This window comes from Chelonoidis abingdonii, chromosome 10 (assembly GCF_003597395.2).
Source record: "Chelonoidis abingdonii isolate Lonesome George chromosome 10, CheloAbing_2.0, whole genome shotgun sequence".
Lineage (NCBI taxonomy): Eukaryota > Metazoa > Chordata > Testudines > Testudinidae > Chelonoidis > Chelonoidis abingdonii.
The window spans coordinates 10,630,409-10,653,954 of record NC_133778.1 but is presented as its reverse complement, the minus strand read 5'-3'; the positions used below and the strand labels follow the sequence as shown (position 1 = coordinate 10,653,954).

Genomic DNA, 23,546 nt, shown 5'->3' with positions numbered 1-23,546 from the left:
TGGCCCAGCTCTCAGGCTGCTGGTTCTCAGCCTCCCTGGCCCAGACCTCAGACAGCCTGCGGCTGGCTCTTTCCCCTTGCTGATCAGTGATGACTCGCAGAGTCACTCCTGACAGTGGGGGAAAAAATGAATGAAAAGGCTGCTCACTGGATTATTACAATAACACAGCAAACCCGGAAACTGGGCAATGCTAAGATTAGAAACAGAACTTGCCTACTCTAGGCAAGGAAACCTTGCATCATTTGGTCATGATGACATGCAGAAGTTCCCTCACCTGGGAATCCCTGGCAGTGGCAGTGGCAGGAGGGCAGAGGCTTACGAGCTAGACGCACCTGCCGTACTTTCACTTTCCAGTTTCCATTGATCAAGCAGCGACGCTAACGTGCGGGTTTTTCTCTTTTGACTAACGGAAAACAAGATTTCATTTTATTTTTTCCTAGAGAGTATAAAAGCAAGAGCAATGGAAAGGAGAGGCAACATTCACAGACCCGAGGGAGGCCAAGCAACCCTGAGGAAGAAGAGGGGACTAAAGCGATTTCCCAGCAAACATGCTCCAAGGTACGTGCCACTAAGTCTGGGGTTCCTGTCTAGCATCTGAGCTTACAAGACTGATCTGCTGTGATCTACTCTGAAGAGTGAGGCCCAAACATTATCCATCCCTCTAAGTATCTGGCCAGTTAAGTTTCTATTATTAGTGCTGGGGGCTGTAAATTAAGAGGCCTGATCTGAAAACATTTGTGAATGGAAGAGCTGAGTTTGCTCAACTGTGATCTTTGGGGTCAACCCACCAATGTATATATTTGATTGTAGCCCTCACCTTCCTGCACCCCTTCTTCCCCCACTTTGTCAGACTGTTAACAGTACAGTTTATACTCCTCATAACATGGAAATGGAGTGATGTGTGGAATTCCCCTTTCTGATTCAACAGGAAAAATGGTGGGTTGCAAACTGCTCCTGGTCTTGACCCTATGGACAATGTCTCCAGAGGCCTTTCGCAGAGGTGCTCCGATGAAGAAGTGCCACCTCTCAAAATACAAGTCCCTGCCACCCCGGGAACTGGAGACCTTCAAGAATGTCAAGGACAGATTTGTAAGTGCAAAGAAGACACACAAGTAGGGCAATAATGGTAATGTGAGCGCTAGGCTGTAGTTTCAGCAGCTGCCTTCTCCGCATATTACCATGGGCAGCTGAAATAAGGTGGGAGGCAAATGCTTAGGAAAAATGGGGTATAGAGTTGCAGCTAAAATAGAGGGAAGTCTCTCTATCTGGATCTTCTTTGTTGGTGATCCCTCACCCAGTCTTAGTTAAGAAAGGGCAAAGCTCAGAATGTTCAGCTCCAGCAACAGTTCAGATATTTGGGGAATGGGGATCATAGATGTGGAGAGAGTCATGGACAGGGCAGGAAGGTGGAAACTGATCGAAGGCAGAATCACAGATTAGACAATAGCAGGGAAAGAATGGGATTCTTACTATTAGAAAGGAGCTAGGAGAGAAAGAAGAGACAATCTGTCTAAGTGGGTGTTCCTGATCCGAGTCAGGCTAAGGAGGCTAGGGCCTGGCCAGCTCGGATTTCTTATAGAGTCAGTCGTCCTTAATCTTAAATCTCAAAAAGTTCTGAAAGGGGTTCAAACTCTGTCCTGACTTATCATCAAACCTAGAGAATGAGACCCAGGTTTTCACTATCTGTGGTCTTTCCCTTCCAAAGAAACTGAGTCTGGTCCCTTAAACAGACAATCTGAGGACTCCAAATTTATGTCATGCCATCAAGCAGCACTAGAGAGATCAAGTCACTTATATTTAAGTCGTGCAAACATTCCATGTTAACTAAAGCTGAAGCTGAAGAAGTGCGCCTCTCAGCTTAGTGCTCAAGTTATCCTCCTTGTCAAGAGTTAAACGATGCCGGGTTCTCAGTTAAACTCCTGCACAAATGCAGTTCATAACCTGAAACCAGCAAAGCAATATGACAAGAGTGTGTTATTGTCATCTGTCCTGTCTTTGGCACCTTCTTGGAAAGAGCCAGGACTCTAGGACAGCAGCATTGTTAGGGGATCAAGGTGTTGAGTCAAATTCTGCCAGGATTTTTCCCCTTTGCTTGTCTCAGTGGGGTTATATGATGTAACTGAGGGCAGAATTTGACACTTTCTCCCCTGCTTAGCTTCCTTTACACATTTCCCTGTGTTCTCATTTTGTGCCTCCAGGAGGACATCATGCTGTTATCAGACCGAAAATGCAACACCAAGATTTTCCACCGGAACTGGGAAGTCAAAGAGCTGTCGGTAAGCAAGACCTCTGCCAAGAGAGATGAGGTTACAAAATAGCACTTGCTTCTTTCCAAAGTTGCAGTACTGTCTCTTTCCAAGCTAGATTCTGATTGCAGGCGATCCTTTTGTAGATTCAGAATAACATGGACAGGGACTCATCCACACCTGTCTTTTTCATCTATTTCCAGTCTGAACTTGGTTAACGTCCCTCACATAAACAGCTCCGGGTCGTATGACAGGAAATCCCCAGTTTCTGTATTTTGGTTTCTACGAGAGAATGCTTTAGTTCTCTAAAACCATATCCACATCTATGTACAGCCTGTCTGAAGATCCAGAAACCATTCCCCAGAAACCGTTCTCCAAATCACCAGCAAAAAAAAAATAAAAAATAAAAAATGCTTGCACTGCCCAAATATGTCTTCAGACTTTTGTAACATAAAAACAGTTTGAGATGGATCTGAAGCACAAAATGTTGTTGGACTCCAAGGAAGGAAGGTGTAACTAACAGAGACCAAAGGTTCATGACTAGCAGGCTCTGTGTGCAGAGTGGATTCATACCTCCCCTGCGCCTTAGGTCTCTTCCCATTGGCCATGGCTTTGGAAAGTCTCCTTCAGCAAGCCACTCCTACCTGCTGCGAACATAGATATCTCTGTGTCTGCCACTCCCCTGGACACACAGTTTTACCTGCACATTCTCTCCCTAGGTGCACGACAGAGTGATCCTGGTAAAGGAGGAGCTGCACCTCGTTATTGACGTGCTGGAAAACATTAGGGATCCCAATCTGTCCGAGCTGCTCGGGAGGCCATTAGAAATCCTGAGGCACATCAGAGAGGACTTGAAGAACTGCGTGAGTGTTGGATTGCTAATGTCTCTTGCCACAGTGGGACTGGGAATTGTCTATTGAACTCCCAACAGCACTAATTTCTTAAGTGGATCCAGGATCTAGTAATCCTTGTGCCAGTAACTGGGGACTTTGGTTTGCACTCCCCTGTATAACAATGAAAGTATCCGGATTACGTAGCTGCTGTGTGCCTTGCTCATATACATAATCTAATTAACTTGATAACTAAGTAGGGACAGATGATGCCCAACTGCTCTGCTACTGTGCAAGTGGGTACGTCCCCACGTTTGGCTCCTGGGGTGTAGTCTGGTATCACTGCAGACACTGTACTCTGTAGCACAGCTACTGTTGTTTCCATGTGCCCCCCAGAACATCGCAGTGGAAGTGGGGAGGAGCCAGGAGAAGGCAGACCCATGGAAGGCTGCATAAACTGGGGGAGTATGCTGCACCCCGCTCAGCTCCAGGGCATGTTGTTTCTATTAGGTGGGGTTCCTCCCAGAGCTCTTCTGGGCAGCACAAGGCATTCCTCCCCCTACACAGAGCTATTCCCACAGATCTCAGTAAAGCCCTTAGTTAATGCATCAAGAACTTCTGAAGTTGAAAAATACCATACAAATGCTTGGTATTATTAATAGAACACAGAAGGTTAACATGGAATCCACATGTCTAAAGAACGAGATAAACTCAATCAAACCAATTTGTGCCTCAGGCTTGTACCAAGAGGAAGGAGGCTCAGCCACTGTTCCTGAAATCTCTACTCATGTGCTCTACTCTGCTTCATGTATTGATTTTCTTTTCAGACCAGACATCAGCCTGACAACCATCAACGCTCCGGGAGGCTGACTAGCTGGCTCCAAAAATTCCACGCAGCCAAGAAGATGGTGAGTACATATGGCAAACACACAAGATGAACTTTCATCACATGTTAGTGGGAACAAATCTATACAGGATCATCCCCTCCATTCCCTTCCCATGGGGCCAGTGCAGGATGGTGCCCTGTATATTGTCCCGGGCCTTCTGCAGTCTAGGTGTCTTGAGGCTGAATTAGTTCAGAAAGCCAGTAAATCTCTCATATCAGAAAGGGTCATTACATCTGCTGCAGACTATAACAGACCAGGCATCCAGAAAACAGCCAGTACCTTGTGGCCCAGTTTGAGTCCTTCCATAGGATGCAAATAGCAGAGTTTCACGTGGCGTCTGATCCTTCATTGCTTTGCACCTTATACCTGATGCAATTATTTATATTTGTGCAAAATGCTGCTGAATCTGAAATTCGCCCTCCCTCACACTATTGGTAGAGCTTTACACCAACTTGCTATTTGCTTTGAAGAGGTGTAGATGCTGTGCTGAGAAATGGGAAAAGAGGCTCAGAGATAATTCAGTCATACAGATCTGCCAATCCTAGGCCTTCCTAGGAATCAGATATAGCCAAAGATAATACCCTTCAAATTTACTATTACCCCAGATCAAACTCACTGGTTAATGTAATAGACTACAGCACACATTGTTATATACTTAGAATTACAGCACATTAGAGCACCATGTAAATGAGTATTTCCTTAGGTTAGAGTGTTTGTAAGGTCTTGTCTACACAGAGACATCCAGGAAAATTAATCTGAATTAACTAGAGATGTGAGTTTGAAGTGGATTAGTTAAACTGCACTAAATCTCTGTATGGATGTTGTTATTCAGAGTTAAAGTTATTTCTGGAAGTGAAGTGAAGTAACCAAATTAAGACCACTTTAATTTTGAATGAGGGTGTTTACACGGGGATGTAATGACATTTAACTAACCCATTTCAAATTCACACAGTTAATTCAGAATATCTTTCCTAGATGTCCCTGTAGACACTGTTCACCCTTTTTCTGTTCACCCTTTTTCTGCATGCTCTGTGATCCCTATTTATATGCACCTCCCACCTCCATCAGGCCCACGGTAGCTTTCACTGGCCCATTGCTAGCCAGCCATTCTCTGTTACAAATGTGTTCACTCCCTCTCTCCTATCCCAGGAAACTCCAGGGTGCCTGGAAGCATCTGTGGTCCTCAATCTCTTCCGACTGCTGAACGAAGACTTGAAGTGCGCAGCCTACATGGAGTCCTGCACCTAAAAGCCAGGTCTTTACGCGGTCTCACCTCATGCATCTAATCAGACACTGCAGAGCCCAGCAAATGGGAACCCTGAATCCTTCCTACAGAACACTGTATTTTAACCAGGCGTGATGCTCTTTCCTCCTTGGCGTTTTACCACAGATACCCATCACCCATGATCTCTGAACAAAAGATTCACATACAACTGATCTCCAGGAACAGACCTCGCCGACTCCAATTGCCAGTAGCTGATTGGTTCCAGGCCAATTCCTTAACTGCAGCTAAAGTGTAGGGCCTGTTCCCCCTGAAATCAATGGGAGATTGGCCAGTGATTTCAGTGGGATTAAATATGGCCCTGGAGGATATTATTATTTATTGTGTTGGTTTATTGCTACACAAAACTATTTGCCAATAGTACGTTAAGTGTTGCCGTTATTTATTTTAATTTAAAGGACTAGTTTTTTCACCTGTTTCTTTGATTTACAGACTAGTGAGTATTTCATTAGTGTCTTAGAAAGATACTGGAAAACATAATAATTTTGATGCATGGAATGTGTTGCTGTATTAGACAGATTCCGAGAATCTATTTTTGTTTCACTGGCTGACATCATGTTAAGCCATCTGATGCGATTCTTATTTAAACAAATCTGATTTTTATTTAAGTTATTTATTGTATCTATCATTTATTTATGTGCATATTTATCAAATGGACTGTTTTTTATCATATTTAATATAAAAAACTGGAAGACGTAAAATAAAAAGTGAAGTGATACAAATTGATGGTTGATTCTCTGCTTGCTGACTGCAGTATGTTCTGATCTCATCACCTCCAAAAATAGAAACCAGCAAAAGTGATTAGAGGCAGGGAAGTACTTCCAGATGAGGAGAAATTGAAGACATTAATACTCCTTAGATTAACTGGATGGTGAGAGGGGACATAACAGAGATACTTAAAATAATGAAAAGTATAAAGTTATAGGTATGTTCCCACTATAGCACTTTTTATATGCATTTTGCATCACTTTGCATGTGTGTAAGTGACACTACATAGTTCAGGAAAGCAGAGGATCAAGCCTGGACTCTCTAAATGTTGGTGAAGTGTCATTGTCTTCCCCATGAGGATGAAATTCTGGAATTAAAAGCAAAAAATATTTTGGCTCTGAAGGACATATTCCCAGTTTGATTTAAAGTGACAGTATTGTCAACCCCAGAAATTCAAAAATCATTAGTCAGGTCCCCCCAAATCACAAGATTGCCTTTAAAATCATGAGATTTTTTTTAAAAAAAAAAATAATACCTGATGGATTCTTTTGTAATTGCCTGCTGGTTATTGAGACTTTTGGGAGTCAGGTTTATTAGCCATTTTCCTCAATCATAAGGCCTAGAAATATATTTTTTTATTTTAAATTAAAGCTGAGACTCACACATAATCACTTGACTCCAGGAGCTGGAGCTTTAAGAATAACACCAAATATCACAAGATTCAGAAAAACTCACAAGGTCTGGCAGCACTACAAGATAACCTGCCTTTTACCAGGATAGTCCCATGTCTCAAGGGGCTGTCCAGCAAATTTGGAATTTGAGAACAAGACACCTAAGGGTCCTATTTTATGCTTACTACCGCCCCTCATTCCACCACTTCTGGAGGGAGCCGAGCTGTGGGATGTCAAATGCAGGAGCTCCAGGCTTGGCAACACATCAGGAGAGGCAGGTGGTGGTGGTATTGCCCAGTTATTGGTACCGGCATCACCCAGGCCAGGAGGAGTAAAACCCATTTGGCAACAGCAGCCCAGGAGACAAAGGAGGTAGGTGCAGAGAATGGCCTTCCCATGGGGGTGGGTGAGGAGGGAAGGGAGAGGCCCTGGTCCCCTGACTGGGGTGAGCTATTAGCTGAACATTAACAGGTCAGCAGGAAACAGATGGGGAAACTTCACATAAGGGATTGGTTGATGCAGATTTCCTCAGGGGTGATCAGTGGCAACCAGCATCAGAAGGGTAGCCGTGTTAGTTTGGATCTGTAAAAAGTGACAAAGAGTCCTGTGGCACCTTGTAGACTAACAGATGTATTGGAGCATGAGCTTTTGTGAGTGAATACCCATTTCATCGGACATAACCAGGTGAATGATCTGTGAGAGTTGGGGGAGGAGGGCAGGGTGTGTGAGGCCCTGGGGGGCAGTGGGGGTTGAAGGAAGGAAGGTGGGTCACAAAGACCGGATATGTGGGGCCCTGGGGGCGAGGGTTGGAGGTGAGAGTCTAACTGTGGTAGGGGGCGTGGGGAAGCGTGAGGGTTGGAGGCAAGAGTATTACAAAGATAAAGGGTGTGGGGCCCTGGGGGGTTGGAGATGAGGGTGTCATAGAGGCAGCGGATGTGAGCCCTGAAGGGAGTGTGCAGGTTGGAGGCGGGGGGTTCACAGGTGCAAAGTATGGGTGGGGCCCTGGGGGTGCTGGAGGCAGAGGGGTGTCACAGAGGCTGGGGGAGTGGGGCCCCGGGGGCAGTGTGGGGGTTGGAGGTAAGGGGTGTCACAGAGGCTGGGGGAGTGAGGCCCCGGGGGCAGTGTGGGGGTTGGAGGTAAGGGGCGTCACAGAGGCTGGGGGAGTGAGGCCCTGGGGGTAGTGTGGGGGTTGGAGGTAAGGGGCGTCACAGAGGCAGGGGTGTGGGGACCTGGGGGCAGTGTGGGGGGTGGAGCCGTGGGGGTCACAGAGTCAGGTTCTGGAGCCTGGTGGGGAGTTGAAAATGGTGGCCATCTTGGCTTATGAGAAGCTAAGTTAAGAGGGATGGGAGAGGGGCTCAGGACGTTATCGGGAGCAGGGAAGAGGGGTGAAGTCTGGCTCGGGGGAAGGGAGCTGGGTGTGAGGCAGGGGACTCCTGAGTGCAGTGGAGGAAGCTGCTGCATCAAGTGCTAAGGATTTGGGAGAGGAACGCCGCCCTCCTCCTCTCCCTGCCCCCCGCCCCATGAAACATGCGTATCCTCCTGCTGAGATGAAGCCACATCAGCCTAGATGGGCTGAGAGCATGGCCCTTGGAGCTGACTGGGCCTTTCCAAAGCAGCTCTGGCCCTAGCACAACCCACCAGCTCCTTGTCACAATTCAGCTCCATACTCTGGACGCAGGGAGCCCTCCCCCACCCCATTGGCCACAGGTTCATTGCACTCACAGGGGGGTGGCTTACATTACTTCCCTTCTGCTATAACAGAGGTGGGCAAACTACGGCCCACGGGCCACATCTGGCCTGTGGGACTGTCCTGCCCAGCCCCTGAGCTCCTGGCTGAGAAGGCTAGCCCCCAGCCCCTCCCCCGCTGTCCCTCCTCCCCTGCAGCCACGCCACTGCCAGGCAGCACTCTGGGTGGCGGGGCTGCGCACTCATGCCAGGCAGCTCAGCAGCATGGCTGGCTCCGGGAGGCGCAGCTCCAGACATGCTGCTCTGAGTGGCATGGTAAGACGGCTGGGGGTCTGGATATGGGGAAAGGAGTCCTGGGGGGTAGTCAGGGGACAGGGACCATGGGGGTTGGATGGGTGGAGGAGTCTGAGGGGGGCAGTCAGGGAAGGGAAAGTGGGAGGGGTCAGATAGGGGGTGGGGAGCCAGGCTGTTTGGGGAGGCACAGCCTTCCCTACCTGGCCCTTCATACAGTTTAGCACACTGATGTGGCCCTTGGGCCAAAAAGTTTACCCACCCCTGTGCTATAAGAATTTATGCTGAGCCTTATCCTATATCATGCATTCTAGGGCGACAGTACTACTATGCATATGGTAAAGGGACCACTGCTAGGAGAATTATGGAACTGGGTCATTGGTTGGTAGCTCACAAGCCTGCCCGCAGGCTGAAGGAAATCAAAAGCATCTGAACATATTCCTTGCCTGTAGCCATGGTGCACTGGTTGCTTTGGAGCTGAGCTGCAGGTAAGTGTTGAGCTGAGCATCACATGCCATCAGTAGGAAAGGAAGGGAGCTGGTGAGGGATGTGTGTGCTCCATGTTACCTCTGGGGTCCTGTTTGCTCTGACCAGCAATATTGAGCTGGCTCTCCTGTGAGGTTAAACAGAAAAATGCTCCTTGTGGGGCTGGCTGCATGCAGTTCTTCTGTTTGTGTAGAGGTCTATGGAGTGAACACCCCATCCAGAGTGTTCTGCAGCTAATGTTTACAAATGTGATTTCTTCTCTTAACAAGTAGAGCTGAGTGAGTAATTCACAGCCAGGGAATTTTGCCTCTATTTCTGTTTGCAAAATTCCTGCAAACCAATAACAAACACACTTGAGAATATTGCTTAGGAAAACATTCAACATCTTTTTGTTTACCCTATGGCTTATTAGTCAACAAAACATTACATTTGAGCCATCAGACCTGAAACTCAGTGGCTTCATAATAATAATATCTAGCTGTTATATAGTGTTTTTCACCAGTAAAACTTAACATGCTTCACAAAGGTCAGTAGTATCATTATCCACATCTTACAGCTGGGGAAACTGAGGCACAGAGCAGCAAAGTGACTTGCCTAAGGTCACCCCACAGGCCATAAGTCATGTGATATGATAGCATTTCTATCCTTGAGTAGATGAGCATAATTTATGAAACCAGATGTCAGAGAATCATAGAATATCAGGGTTGGAAGGGACCTCAGCCGGTCATCTAGTCCAACCCCCTGCTCAAAGCAGGACCAATTCCCAACTAAATCATCCCAGCCAGTGCTTTGTCAAGCCTGACCTTAAAAGCCTCTGAGGAAGGAGATTCCACCACCTCCCTAGGTAACGCATTCCAGTGCTTCACCGCTCTCCTAGTGAAAAAGCTTTTCTTAATATCCAACCTAAATCTGCCCCACTGCAACTTAAGACCATTACTCCTTGTTCTGTCATCTGGTACCACTGAGAACAGTTTAACATGTGGTAGATCCATTCCTTTGACCCCTTTCAGCAGTAGTCCTGAAAAGCAGCTATCAAATCCACTCATTTTTCTTCTGCAGACTACAACAATTCCCAGTTCCCTCTAGCATCTCCTCATAAGTAGCATGATGACTCCCGCCCCTAATAGTTTTCTATGCCCTTCCAGCTGTGACTCTTTTCATTTCTCACATCCATTCTTGTCTGTGGGGCTCCAAACTGGAACAGTTACTCCAGATGAGCCTCACCACTGTCAGATAGAGTAGGAAATGATCACGTCCCTTCATCAAGCTGGCAATGCCCCACCTAATTTTTATTACAGCCAAAATGAGCCCATTAGCTCTTGGCAACAAGGACACACTTTGAACTCATATTACAGGTTTCCTCGTCCCTGTCACCTCTTAGGTCCCTTTTTCTGCAGACCCTCTCAGAAAGTAAATTTATGTTCACTCATTTCAAAAACCGCAAAGTGTGTTGACGCTATAACATGTTGCAATTCCTACTGATCACTTTATGCTCTTAACATTAGCTCAATTCCACCCGTGTTTTGGAGCAAACACACAGGCCAGTGTGAACAGCACCCCAGTGTATAAAATGTGTTTAAATTTCAACAAATGTTTTAATGAAATTTTTGCGTATTTTTCCCAAGCTAAGTACCAAGTTACTTTACTAGCTGGCTGGTCTTGTTTTTATTTTTCAAATGAGCCTGTTGAATTGCCCTTATACACACATGGAAGATCCAAACTTGTCTTTGATGCACTTGCTTGTGATTGCTGCCCTGTTACCAATCCTGATTCTCAGGAGTAAAATAAGAAAATAGACAGCTATAGTATTCCTATTTAACATCTCTACTGAAGGATATTCAGGCCACTGAGAATGCAGCCTTAAGGTGAATATTCCCCCGTGAGATCTCCTCACTCAATTTATAACAAAGACGAACTTCGATTTATTATACCCAAACTCCTCAGCAGATGTGAGCCGTAGTACAAGTTCTAAACTACTAATAATACTAGTGTCCAAGTTCAGTGCATCTGCAGTGCTGTGGACCGGTTTTTACCCACGGGCAGCTTTCTGCCCAATAATCCTGTCAGTCTTTAGGTCCTTTTACCAGTACTCCTTGTTGTTTTTCGTTCAGTAATACAGATTTCTTTGCGTTTATTTGAGATGGCTTCCCTGTGTGCAATTATGATCCAGCCTATGGATGTTCAAAAGTAGAGCCTTCCACTCCTCACCCCTGTCGTGCCAGTGGATGTGGTAAGATACTTCTCCATTATTACAGACTTCCAGTGCAACTCACCCTAGACAGTGGAAGCAGCAGTATCTGCAGATTTCCATCTTCTTCTCTACTGTTGATACACACGGAACTGAGCTGGATATCCTGACTAAACCAAAATCTAGGATCTGTCCCACCACACGCATCATTGCAATTCAATTAAGAGGCTTTCACTGATTTTACTGCTGGAAGTCATTTCTTCTAGTAATGACATCACTATTGTGATGGTGCAAGGCCAGATGGCTACGTAAAGTAGTAAGAACAGGTATTGTAGCTTGCAGGCTAACCAAATCCCTAGTATCTGGTAACCAAATGGTAGTTGCTCCAGGTTAATCAGACACTTGGGGCCAATTAAGATCTTTCTAGAAGACAGTGGAGATAAGCTACATTGATTGGGCCACCTGAAGCCAATCCAAGGGATGGCTGGAACTAGTTAAAACCTCCCAGTTAGTCAGTGAGATTTGTGTGTGAGGAACTGGGGAGCAAGAGGTGCAAGGAGCTGAGAGTGAACTGCTTGAGAGGATTGAGGAGTACAAGCGTTATCAGACACCAGGAGGAAGGTCTTGTGGTGAGGATAAAGAAGGTGTTTGGAGGAGGCCATGGGGAAGTAAGCCCAGAGAAGTTGTAGCTGTCATGCAGCTGTTACAGGAGGTACTATAGACAGCTGCAATCCACAGGCCCTGGGCTGGAACCTGGAGTAGAGGGTGCGGTCTGGGTTCCCTCCAAACCTCCTGATCAACACAGGAGGAGTTGACCCAGACTGTGGGTTCCACCAGAGGGGAGACCCACTGAGGTGAGCAAATCTGCCAATAAGCACAGGACCCACCAAGGTGAGAGGAAACTTTGTTACACTATGTAACCTTTGTCAGTAGCTCCTCCCACCCAACCACCCCCCCCCAAAAAAAACCCCAGAGACCCATGATGCCTGTTCCAAAGCCTCTTCTTTCTTGACCATACCTCCTACACCGAGGGCCAAAATAGGTAGGAGGGAGGCACAGAGCCACTACTGCATCTGCGTCCCCTCCAAAACTGCTAGGGAAATTCCAGGTTAGCAGTTATGACAGCTCTGCAGCAAGCTTTGTGCTACCAAAGTAGGTAAAGCAGCTGGAATGGAACTGAGAATCTGCTCCCAGAGCGAAATATCAGTGTTGGTTGGCACATGGTGAGTGTGTGATACACGTCCCCGATCCAGAGGACATGGGTCTGTTACAGCTGCAGCTAAGGACGCATGCCTTTTTAGCTCAAACTGTATCAGCTCATGCTTTTGTCTCTAGGGGACTTGGTTCAATCCTGGGTGTGGTGGACAAAATGGCAGTTATTGTATTAGCACACAGTGTTTTCCCCCTCTCTTGCCAAAGCCAACCCAACATTTAATCTCATGATTTTTAAGCCAGTCTGGTGATTTTTTTTTTTTTTTTTTCCAAGGCTTGACTCATAACTTTTAAACACCGTACCAGTATCCCTTTTAAAGGGAAAGTGGTAATGTGTGTAAAGCACCACTCCAGAATCAGTTCCACCCATTGCATTGGCTAAGGCTGCATTACTGGTATGTTAAAGCCAAAAATACATGTGTGTCACATACTATTAATCTAGCCCTTCTAGTCAGCCATAGCAATTATCCATTCCAGATTTGTTTCATGTAAGGTAAAATATGTCTAGTGGCTGAAATAAGAGTATCCAGAGCCCAGCTCCTCAAAGATATTTGGGTGCCTAACTCCCAATGGTATTTGGAGCTTGAATACTTTTAAGGAGCTGGGCCCACGTAATTAAATTAAACTGGGTCAGATCCACTGGTACTTTCTAGCTGCTTGGGTCCACTCCAGTGACTCAAAGCAGCCATGAACTCGGCTACTTACCCAGGCAGTTTAACTGGGGTTACTGATGCCTTGTGCTGTGTGAGCAGCTGGTGCGGACCAGTGAATCTGCCTCACTCTTTTCTCACAGAATTACTGTATCTTCAGAATGAAGCTTAACATGATTATTACTATATGGATTTGCTAATAGAATTTTCCCTTTGTGGGACACAATATTGATTCATTATTGCCATAGGCCCTTGCCAATATTTTAGCTCAGAATTAACCACTCCATAACAATCTGAGTTACTACAGCATTTATAATAATCACATGTATCGCTGTGCCAAACAGTTACTCTTTACGTTAGCTAGTGTACTAGGTATTTAATGAAATTGGGACACAAGGAGACTAATGGCTCATTCTATGTTATAAATCAATAGCTAGGGTACATGCTGTCAACATTTCACTGCTCTTAATTAAATAGAATATTTGGAGGATATGCTAGATTTGAATTAACTCAGTTGTAATTTAAGTTTACTGCTGTTAAAGCAAATTTTAATCTGAAAAATGAATGACTATTTTTGAGGAAAATCACTGATAATATGGATTTTTTATTATAAATCATCTCCACTTTTGTACAAGTAGTTACTAGCAGCGGGAGGTCTAATTCCTTGATTGTGCCTGTGAATCAGACAATGAGAAACCTGAGGGCTGGCATTTATACCTGCCCCATTTCAGTGCCAGTGATGCCCAGCTGATCTTTGAATGTGCTCACAAACACCAGGGATAAAAGCACCTAAAGGACCAAGGAGCCTAAGTCCAATTGACTCTCAGGGGAACATAGACCCTCAAAGCCCATATCCTGAAAGGTGTGTGGACACGTAACCCCCACTGATTTCCATCTGGGCCTTAAGATGTTTTTGAAAACGAGACGCACACTCCAAAATCACATAAGCCCTTTTGAATGCAAAATCCTTCACCTAAAACAAACAAAATATCCAACAAATCAGAGTGACCTATTTATGCACAAAATACATTAATGTGGGCTTGGAAAATCTGTTGTTCAAATAATGAATTATATCTACAGTCTCTAGTTTTCTTTAGAGTGAAACTTGTGTAAATGATAACTCTCCCTGTTCTCTGGAGGCCTCTTTCATGAGCTGTAGGTTCAGAGATACCACCTTCATTTCCAGAAATTAAGGTGAGGAAGTTGCTTGCAGTTTTGAGAACAGTGAAAAGTGAGTGTACTGACTCCCAAAAAGATGCTTAAAAATCTACTGTTTTGTAGATCATGTACCCTTTCCCCTGGCATATTCCTAAGTGCCTAATGTTCTCCAGAAGACTTCATTACTGGAAATGGTAAAGTGTTATTCCGTCAGCATCTTCAGGGCATTTCTGAATGTGCTTTCCTCAAAGACAATACATGCAGGTTTGTGATTCTTGCATAGCAGGGCCCAGTGACTTTGTAGGAGGAAAAGGTGACTAAATACTTGTCTGTGAAAACTTTCATTCCTTATTACCCTATCACATGGGGCTTGGCCCCTCTAGGGGAGATGGTCCCCACCTGTGACTAATTACCTGCCTCACTGGTAAGGCTGAGGGTCAGAAGACCACTTGGTCCTTGAAAGGACCAGCAAGAACTGCAGATTACTTGACTGCAGGAGCAAGGGAAAGCAAGTCTGTCTGACTCTTGTAGGAGTCCAAGGCTCGGGGTGAGGGGGCTGTCTCTGGGAACTGTAGCCCATGTTGGGCTGAGAATCTACTTTGTGCTGACACTTTTGACAACACTTCTGGTTAGCCAATACATTATGCCCTGAGGCAAGGGCCTGAAACCAATCCTGGGATGATATTGATGCTTTCTTGGCAAGTGGGAGCCCAGCAGCTTCCATGTGGTGGAGAATGCGGGCCAAGGATTGGGCCTTGGGTATCTGGTGGGGCTCCTACTCCTAGTAAATGGAAAGGATGGAGAACATTTTCTGCCTCCTGATGGCTGAACAGGAATAACAGCTCCCCTCCTGCACAGTCAACAAAAGAAGCAGAAGTCTCAAACACCAGCAGCAGTTCCTGAGAGTAACTTTCGCAACTGTATTTTGTCCCAAATTCTCCCAGCCAGTTGTGTACATTACATCATCCAGGAAGAAGAGTGATCCCCAGAGTGGGGGAGGCCTTGTAGGTGCTGGAAGATGGGCTGGATCTCAGTTGAGCAGGCTCCCATAGTGATTCTGTGCGAGATGGCCTCTCTCAGATCCAAATGGAGGCTTATGGAGCACTGACTGCTTTGCATTTTAGTGTGGTCCCCACAGGGGCAGAGCTATGGTGGCCCAACTAAAATCCACACAGTCAACACAGGCTCTCTATGGGCCTCTCCAGGGATCTCGGAGAGGCTTTCCTGGCTGCCCCTGCATCGTGTGTAAAAACAACCAGCATTTGACCCAAGATAAGGGAAAATGTGTGACTCCGGGAAGTAACAGACATAATAGTGCTGTGAAAAGGACTTTGCTTTGAAACTCTGGTGTGGTGTTATATTTTGATCTTGATACAATGAATTAACTGCAGCTTCTAGTTAATAAGAAAATTAGAACTCAAAACTGTCCTCGAGAGACTATACAGCCCGATCAACTACAATGCAACAGAGACTGTGAGTTCAGAGCCTTGCTGATGAGATGCTGAGTCCTAATCATGGAAATCAGCCAGGAGATGAAAGTCACTCATTTCAGCTGTTTCTTAGCAACACAGCCAACTATTAACAAATGCATGACCTAGAAGAGAAATTTGGACTTCTGCTTTTACTTTGTCTTGGCTTTACTTCCAGTGTGTTTGTAGTCAGACATGAAAGATGACTTTGATTGTTTCCATCTTCTCTTTCTGACAAGGAGAACTCCAACTCACCGAACATTCCCCAGCTAATCTTGGTTTTGCCTGCACATGTGAGAAGATGCATTGCTATGCATGCAGATAAGGAGATCAAGGTCAGTGAAATGTACACAGAGAAATCTCATCCATTTACAGTAACTCCGCCTAGCACCTTGCATAGTTAATTATTTATGTATTCTTCCTCCTAGTTATCTGCACAACACTTTGTTCATTGCCCACCCAGCCTATCATTTTCCATCAACTTGCCCTTCTAGTTCTTGAGCAGACAGTCTCCTAATTTAGGGGCTGCTCCAGCTCTCACTGAAGTCAGAGATACAATTATTATTGCTTGGCTCTGACCACTAGGTCTGGCTGCCCATGACCTGGCTCTGACAGTGGACCGGGACCACTTTCCACTAGAGCAGTACAGACACTGAACAATGCTCAGGTCATTTATTTCCTGTGTTAAGAACATAAGAAGAACAGCCAGACTAGGTCAGACCAAAGGTCCATCTAGCCCAGTATCCTGTCTTCCGACTGTGGCCAATGCCAGGTGCATCAGAGGGAATGAATGGAACAGGTGATCATCAAGTGATTTGTCCCAGGTCACCCATTCTCAGCTTCTGGCAAACAGAGGCTAGGGACACTGCCTGCCCATCCTGGCTAAATGCCATTGCTGGATCTTTCCTTTATGAACTTGTCTAGTTTGTTTTTTTTTTTTAAACTCTATTATAGTCTTGGCTTTCACAACATCCTCTGGCAAAGAGTTCCACAGGTTGACTGTGCATTGTGTGAGAAAAATACTTCCTTTGGTTTGTTTTAAACCTGTTAGCTATTAATTTCACTTGGTGACCCCTAGTTTTTGTGTTATGAGAAGGAGTAAATAACGCTTCTTTTCTACTTTCTCCACACCAGTCATGATTTTATAGACCTCTATCGCATCCCCCTTAGTCATCTCTTTTCCAAGCTGAAAAGTCCCAGCCTCTTTAATTTCTCCTCGATGGAAGTTATTCCACATCCCTAATCATTTTTGTTGCCCTCTTCTGTACTTTTTCCAGTTCCAATATATCTTTTAGAGATGTGGTGACCAGATCTGCATGCAGTATTCAAGATATGGGTGTACCATGGATTTATATAGAGGCATTATGATCTGAGTGTTAGGGGTGCCTGCATTATCCTTGTCAGCTTTCTGTCTTTCTGCTGCAAAGCCCTTAGAGTCCTGTAATGGCTTTCTAGCAAACATGCTTTCCAGACTTAGGGTCAGATCCTGTTCTCCTGACGCATACAACTAGACTTCGATGTGACTTACATAAGATGAGCAGAATTTTTCCCTGAATGGAAAGTATTAGGGTTCTATAGTGACCTTACAATGGAAGTGTTCTCCGCCCCCGCTCCTTTCCTATACAGCTGCAGACTTCTGCCATGTGTCACCTAGTGGCTAGGGAACTGACGTAGCACGCAGGAGGTGTGGGTTAATTCCCAGCTCCGCTGTGAGTTTCTGCGCAACTCTGGCTACATCAATTCCCTCCCTAGACCTCAGTTTCCCATCTGTAACACGGCGATGATACCGACCTTTCGTATTGCGCTTTGAGATCGAAAGCTGAAACTGCTAGATGAGACCTAGGCACTATTATTGCCGTTGCTTCTAACTATCATGGCCACAACAGGCAACTAACAATCCTGAATAATTAAACAACACACCTGAAAAGCTCTTCTAAAAACTCTTGTGAAATAGCTGCATTCAAATGGGTTAAAAATTTCTTTTGGACATTTCACCTCTTCAATACCATTAATCCATTTCTCTTTTTTGAATAGGTCGCCTGCGTAGCTGGAGTTCGGAAGCAATATGGTGATGTAACTCAACCAGTTTCACTTTTGCTCCTAACCTTATCTTAGCAAGGCATGTGTCACAGAGTCCTGCGTTGATACATGCAGTAGAATTTGATTCAGTGTAGTGTATGGTCTGCTAATAGTGTCCCATACCGTTTACTTTAGTGGTGTCAGAAAGCCGCTTTTCATACATCAGGAAACATCTGTCTTTTGTCAGCTACCTGAAGGGTCCCACTCACTGAACCCAGTTATCTTTCAATGATTTGGGCTAAGAATTGTTTCCATATAGTTGTGTATTTTTCTGTTACTCTGAATAAGAAGCCCTGAACTAATGCATGTTCTGGTTTGCTTTCCACATGGCAAGCAGCACAAATACACACACATTTCCTTTTATTCATTAGAAACATTGTGCGCAGATCATGCACATCCTACAGTGGCACATGTAGCACCAGGAATTTAAACACCTGTGTCAACATAACTGCTAACTACGCCTGCCAGTGACCTGGTTATGCTTAACAGAACCTGTCAGCAGAGAGAAAATAATGCATAGAAGGTGAACAGGAATCAGGTCTAATAAAAGGAAGTTGCTGGAAAGGCAATGAAACTTACAGGCCAGCAAGTGGAAGGGAGTGAAATCTTCGTAACAAATTGTTAGTTTACAAAATCATCCAATCCCACTATTGAGAGAGTATACAGAGACTTGGGCATGGGAAGCTTTGGGTCTGCAGTGCTTTCGTAGGATGAATACTACTGAAGTTAATGCGTGTTTTGTGTGAGTAAGTACTGGCAGACTTCAAAGGTGAATCAAAGGGTTTTTCTGCCTTCCAAAACCTGAGTGTAGTCATTCAAGAGTTTCTGTTTCCTAGAAATGAGCAAGCTGCATTTTTCATGTTTCTAGAGCCCTTTGCTCTAGTCAAATGCAAGCCCGTGAAATCAAAGTTTTTTTCACAACTAGTAGGTTGTACTGCTTTAAATATAGTGGTATTATATCGGTATGGTTAAACCGTACAACTTCCTTTACTATCCCCCTCAGCCCCCCTAAAAGAATGCAGATGCTTTTTACCAGCAATAGCTCTGCCTGTACAGGAAGAGACATAACAGTGCCTGATACCACTATTGTTATGCTGAGATAACTGCATCCACACTTCGTTGCAGTGGTATAATTGCATCAATTAAAAAAGTCAGGCCTGGTTGACCCTTCAAAGCAGTAACATTCTATGTACTAGCAGGTAAGCAAAGGGAAAATAACTTTTAAAAAATTAATTTTTATGTAGCGTTGCTTTGTTATTTTAAACACGACCCATTCGGGTCTCTAAATGAGAAAAGGGAGCATGAGATCTGTTACTTTAAACGTTGTCTGGCTGTATTCCTCAGAGTCTGTCTGAATAATGGAGCTCAGCCTTGACAGAGGCAAGGAGACAACAGCCATTGAATACTTCCAAAAGACAGGAAATGGATCATAACACACGTAGTACAACCCCATTGTGCCAAGGTCCCATTTAGACTGTAAACGTATATAGGGGACTGCCTGTATTTTTATGTGTACGATGCTTACATAATAAGGCCCTGATCTTGACTGGGGCCTCTGTGCACGAGTGGAATAAATGCTACTGCAGCTAACTGGTAATGTTAGAGTACAGAAGACCTCCATGGAGACCATATATTCTTGGCTTTGTGGCGAAAAGTAAAACAAATGGGATAGACAAATGTATACCCACCCAGCTTGAAATTCCTGCATGTTGGCCTTAACTGTAGTCTTCAGTGCACCTCTACAGTGTATCTAGACATCAAAGGCCAGCGCTGGTTTGCTGTGAGTAACCTGTGATCTGTAGGAGATTGGTGAGAAGGTTCCAACCCTCCTGATCACTTTACATTTTCAAGGCTGTATCTGCAAGGAAGAGGAAGTTAAAAAACCAAAAGTGGCTGAGATTCTTCTGGCTTTGCAATTCAGCAAAAGCCAAGTCTACATACATACCTACTCTAGGCAGGGAACACTTGCATAATTCACTTGTGATATCAGTGTTTTCATCTCCTGGAAATCCCTCAGGGCTCTGAGCTCAGGTGTGATAACTGCCTCACTTTTGCTTTCCCTTTCCAAACACTTTGCTGCTCTTTGCTGGGTGACAGCAGAGCTGGGGTTTTCTGCCCTAGATTAAAGCAAAATGAACTTTCATGTTTTTCTGAACCAGAAAAAGCCTTTGGGTATAAAAGCAAGAGCCATGGAGAAGAAAAACCACATTCAGAGCCAAGAGAGAGGCAAAGCAGCCCTGAGACCCAAGAGGCAACTAAAGCAACATCCCAGCAAATACACACCACGGTAAGGGTGACTAGTCTGGAGCCTCTCCTTGCTACACGATTTCTCTTTACTGAGTGATTATATTGTGCTCTATGGTAGACAGCAAGGAATGAATGTTGCACAAGCAAAGTGCATTACACCTGTAATGTGTTATTAATGGCTGAATATTTAAACAAAACCCCTCTGATTCATGAATATTTTCCTGGAGAAAATCAGAGTTCAAGTTGCTATGATCTGTATGGTGTTTTAGTTTTATATCTGGAGAATTGTTGGGTACTTGCAAAAAGTGTTTGCCTACTCCCAAAACTTTCACAAATGATATTTCATACAAAACTGTGCAGGGACTAAAAATAGTTGTCGTCAAATTATGGAGCAGAAACAACACCCTGTGACTTAGGAGACCAGCAACAAAATATACAATGACTAGCAAATTGCAAACAGACACAACAGTCAGTAGCCTGAAAATTCTTTGTCAGAATTAATTGCCAAGTAGCATAACATTGGGATTAGTTCACACTTTGCTGTGCTAAAAGAAGCAAGGTAAATCTGTAACAAATGCTATAGGATGATGTACCCTGCTGCACCTACTAGCTACTTTATTGTTTGACATCGTGTGCAAGTATTTACAACAGCTGAAGTCTGCAGGGTAGTCTGAAAAGAACAGATAATTCTGCTGAATGTCAACAAGTTAGTGTAAGAAAAAAGACAACATCACGTTCGTCAGCTATTTCATTTCACAACCAATGAAATGAACTGGTTGACCTGAGGAAGGCTTGAGAAATGGCAATAATTGTTTTCCTTCCCAGTCCTCTATAGGAAGCCACAGATCAGAGCTGGGCATTTCACTGATTCTGTGTCACCAGCTGCCTCCTGCAGTAGATTTAACAATTTTTTAGGAAACAATAAAAGGAAAACTTAGAGGTAGGTTTGTCTCTAGTGCACGCCTAGCTTATGAGACACAGTCCAACTCACCGGCTGGTAAGCCTTGCAGCCTGGCATGGCAGTGATGTATCTCTCCCTTTCTGTCTCCGGTAGGGAAAATGGTGAACGTAAGCTACAAAGTTCTCTTTGCTCTGGCCATCTGGATGATGACAACAGAGGCCTTTCCCACAGGCGCTGAGAGGACAAAATGCCACCTCGCAAAATACAAGTCCCTGCCACCTCGGGAACTGGAGGCCTTCAAGAAAGCCAAGGACAAATTTGTAAGTGTGAAGAACACACACTGGGCAATAAGAGCACTGTGAGCCCTAGGCTGTCATCTGAACAGCAGCCCTCTCTGCATGTCCCTCTGGACTCAGGGAAGAAGCTCAAAACCAACTACCAAGAAGGGTTTGGTTTTACTTTTCTGCCATATCGAGCACCCTGCTGGCAAGCACCAGGGCTCTAGAACAGCGCCTGCTGAACCAAGGTCCTTTCCTCACTGGAGAATGACAAAGCACAGTTTAAACTTGGTCACGCATGTACCTTGAGGGCTGGTATTCACAAGGGATAAGAGACATCTGATGTCAGCATCTCGTCTCCCTGCATCACCACTGGGATTGTGTGGAGAGAACTGAGGGAAGAACTAATACAGTTTGTTCCTGCTCCTACATAAATATGGGTGATCTGTTCTTTCCTTCTGCCTCCAAGACGACATGATGCTGTTGTCAGACCAAAAATGCAGCACCAGGATTTTCCACCGGAACTGGGAAGTCAAAGAGCTGTCGGTACGAAAAATCTCAGCCAAGGGGTACAAGAAGGTCACATTCCAGCACAGGGGTTCTTAAACTGGGGGTTGGGACCCCTCAGGGGGCCATAACGTTATTATATGGAGGGTTGTGAGCTGTCAGTCTCCATCCCAAATCCTGACTTGCAGCCAGCATTCATAATGGTGTTAAATATATTTTAAAGGGGTTTTTAATTTATAAGGGGGGTTGCACTCAGGCTTGCTATATGAAAGGGGTCACCAGTAGAAAAGTTTGAGAACCACGTGTGGCAAATTGCCAGTACTGTTATGCTGGGTCTCATGCTTTCTCCTCTTTGGGGAAGGTTTAGGGCACCATTGCTTGCCTCTGAACCGGTATTTTAATTACCCCACTAGTGTCCTTGAGGAGGGGAGTGGAGAGGGAGAGACCTGGGCCTGCCCTCTTCTCCAGGTCCCAACCCAAGGGCCCTGAGGTTTGTGGTGAACCACTTGAACTAGCGGTTCCTTCCCCTGGGCTACTTCCCTCTCCTGCCTTTAGCTTCGATGAAGGGCTTCTTGCCCTCTTCTACAACAAGCAGTCGTTGCCCTTACCATAGGGGTTCCTTTGGTGGATTTCTCAGCCCCACCGCAGCACTCCTCAAACTTCCTTTTGTCATCTCTTCCAAAATTGTTCCTCTTCTCCTAACTCCCTTCAAACTGCTCTCTACTACCAACTCCACATGTTCGTACCTGAAGCAGGGCGGGTTATTTTATCACTGACTGACTGCTGGTGCTTCTGAGATGGCTTCAGGTTGCTCTGGTTATCTATAGAATACCTTCCTCCCCTTGCAGGGAATAAGGCTCCCTTGCCAAACCTCTCCTGCTGCCCCTCGGCCATGCTGGTTATCACACACTTGCTTCTAGCAGATTGCCGTTCTTTCCTAACATGTGTCCCTTTCTCACTGAATTCTTGCATCTTCACTTAGTCGTGATCAGACTTTAGTGCTTGTGCTAAATCTCACACATGGCACTTTGGGACCATTTGATTTTTGTAGTCACTGATTTACGTCAGGAGCATGTCAGATCTGGCTGTGGCTCTTTCCTTCAGTGTAATTATAAGGGTCACCCTCACCTTCAGTTCAGTGATCCGTCTCTCACTGCTATTAAATGATGTCAAGAGAAGATGTGTGGAGATGAGTGTTTTCCAGTCAGGAGTAGAGTTGATTTCAGTAATTCTATTTATTGACAAATCAGAAAGCCTTGAGTAGCTTGTGTTTTTGAAAACAGGAGATTTCTCCTAATTAGTTTTTCTAACCCCCGCCCCTACGCATGGGAATTTCTTGTTCCTGTTCTGCATAGCTGTGCATCTTTCTCCCAATTAGACACTCTCTTACCTACCAAGTTTCTTCCCAGGTGCAGATAGTCATTCCTTGGTAGAGAAGGAGCTAGACTTTAACCACTAACATGCTGGGAGAAATGTTGAGGACCCAGTCTGTCCTCCAAGGTTGCTCTCAAGGCCACCAGAAATCTCTGACGCAGATCAGGGGGGGACGCTGAGGGACTGCGTGAGTATTCAGTGCCAGATTTCTTTCAATGCCAAATGTGATCTCTTTTGAGGAAACCTCTATATTTTCCAATAGAGCTGCCCTTTGTCCTATGCATCAGCAAATACTTGCATGTGGCTTCTTGCTTTGTTGTCCATCCGTATATAGACACTGTAAAGCAGAAGTGGTTATATGCTACGCCACAAGGCTAGCCGTCTAGGACTATGTCC

General features: G+C 45.1%; 1 protein-coding gene and 1 pseudogene across 1 annotated transcript; both read left to right on the top strand.

Annotated features, from left to right (window-relative positions):
- Positions 1–548: 548 nt before the first annotated feature.
- LOC116839414 (interferon lambda-3-like) lies at positions 549–5,239 on the top strand. The gene is made up of 6 exons (XM_075069817.1): positions 549–558; positions 929–1,089; positions 2,199–2,276; positions 2,966–3,109; positions 3,904–3,984; positions 5,113–5,239. Exons 1-6 carry the CDS (start codon positions 549–551, stop codon positions 5,209–5,211), a joined length of 573 nt encoding a protein of 190 aa, XP_074925918.1. The 3' UTR covers positions 5,212–5,239.
- A 15,910-nt stretch (positions 5,240–21,149) lies between these two features.
- LOC142047350 (interferon lambda-3-like) overlaps positions 21,150–23,546 on the top strand; it is a 3,398-nt pseudogene continuing 1,001 nt past the window's right edge.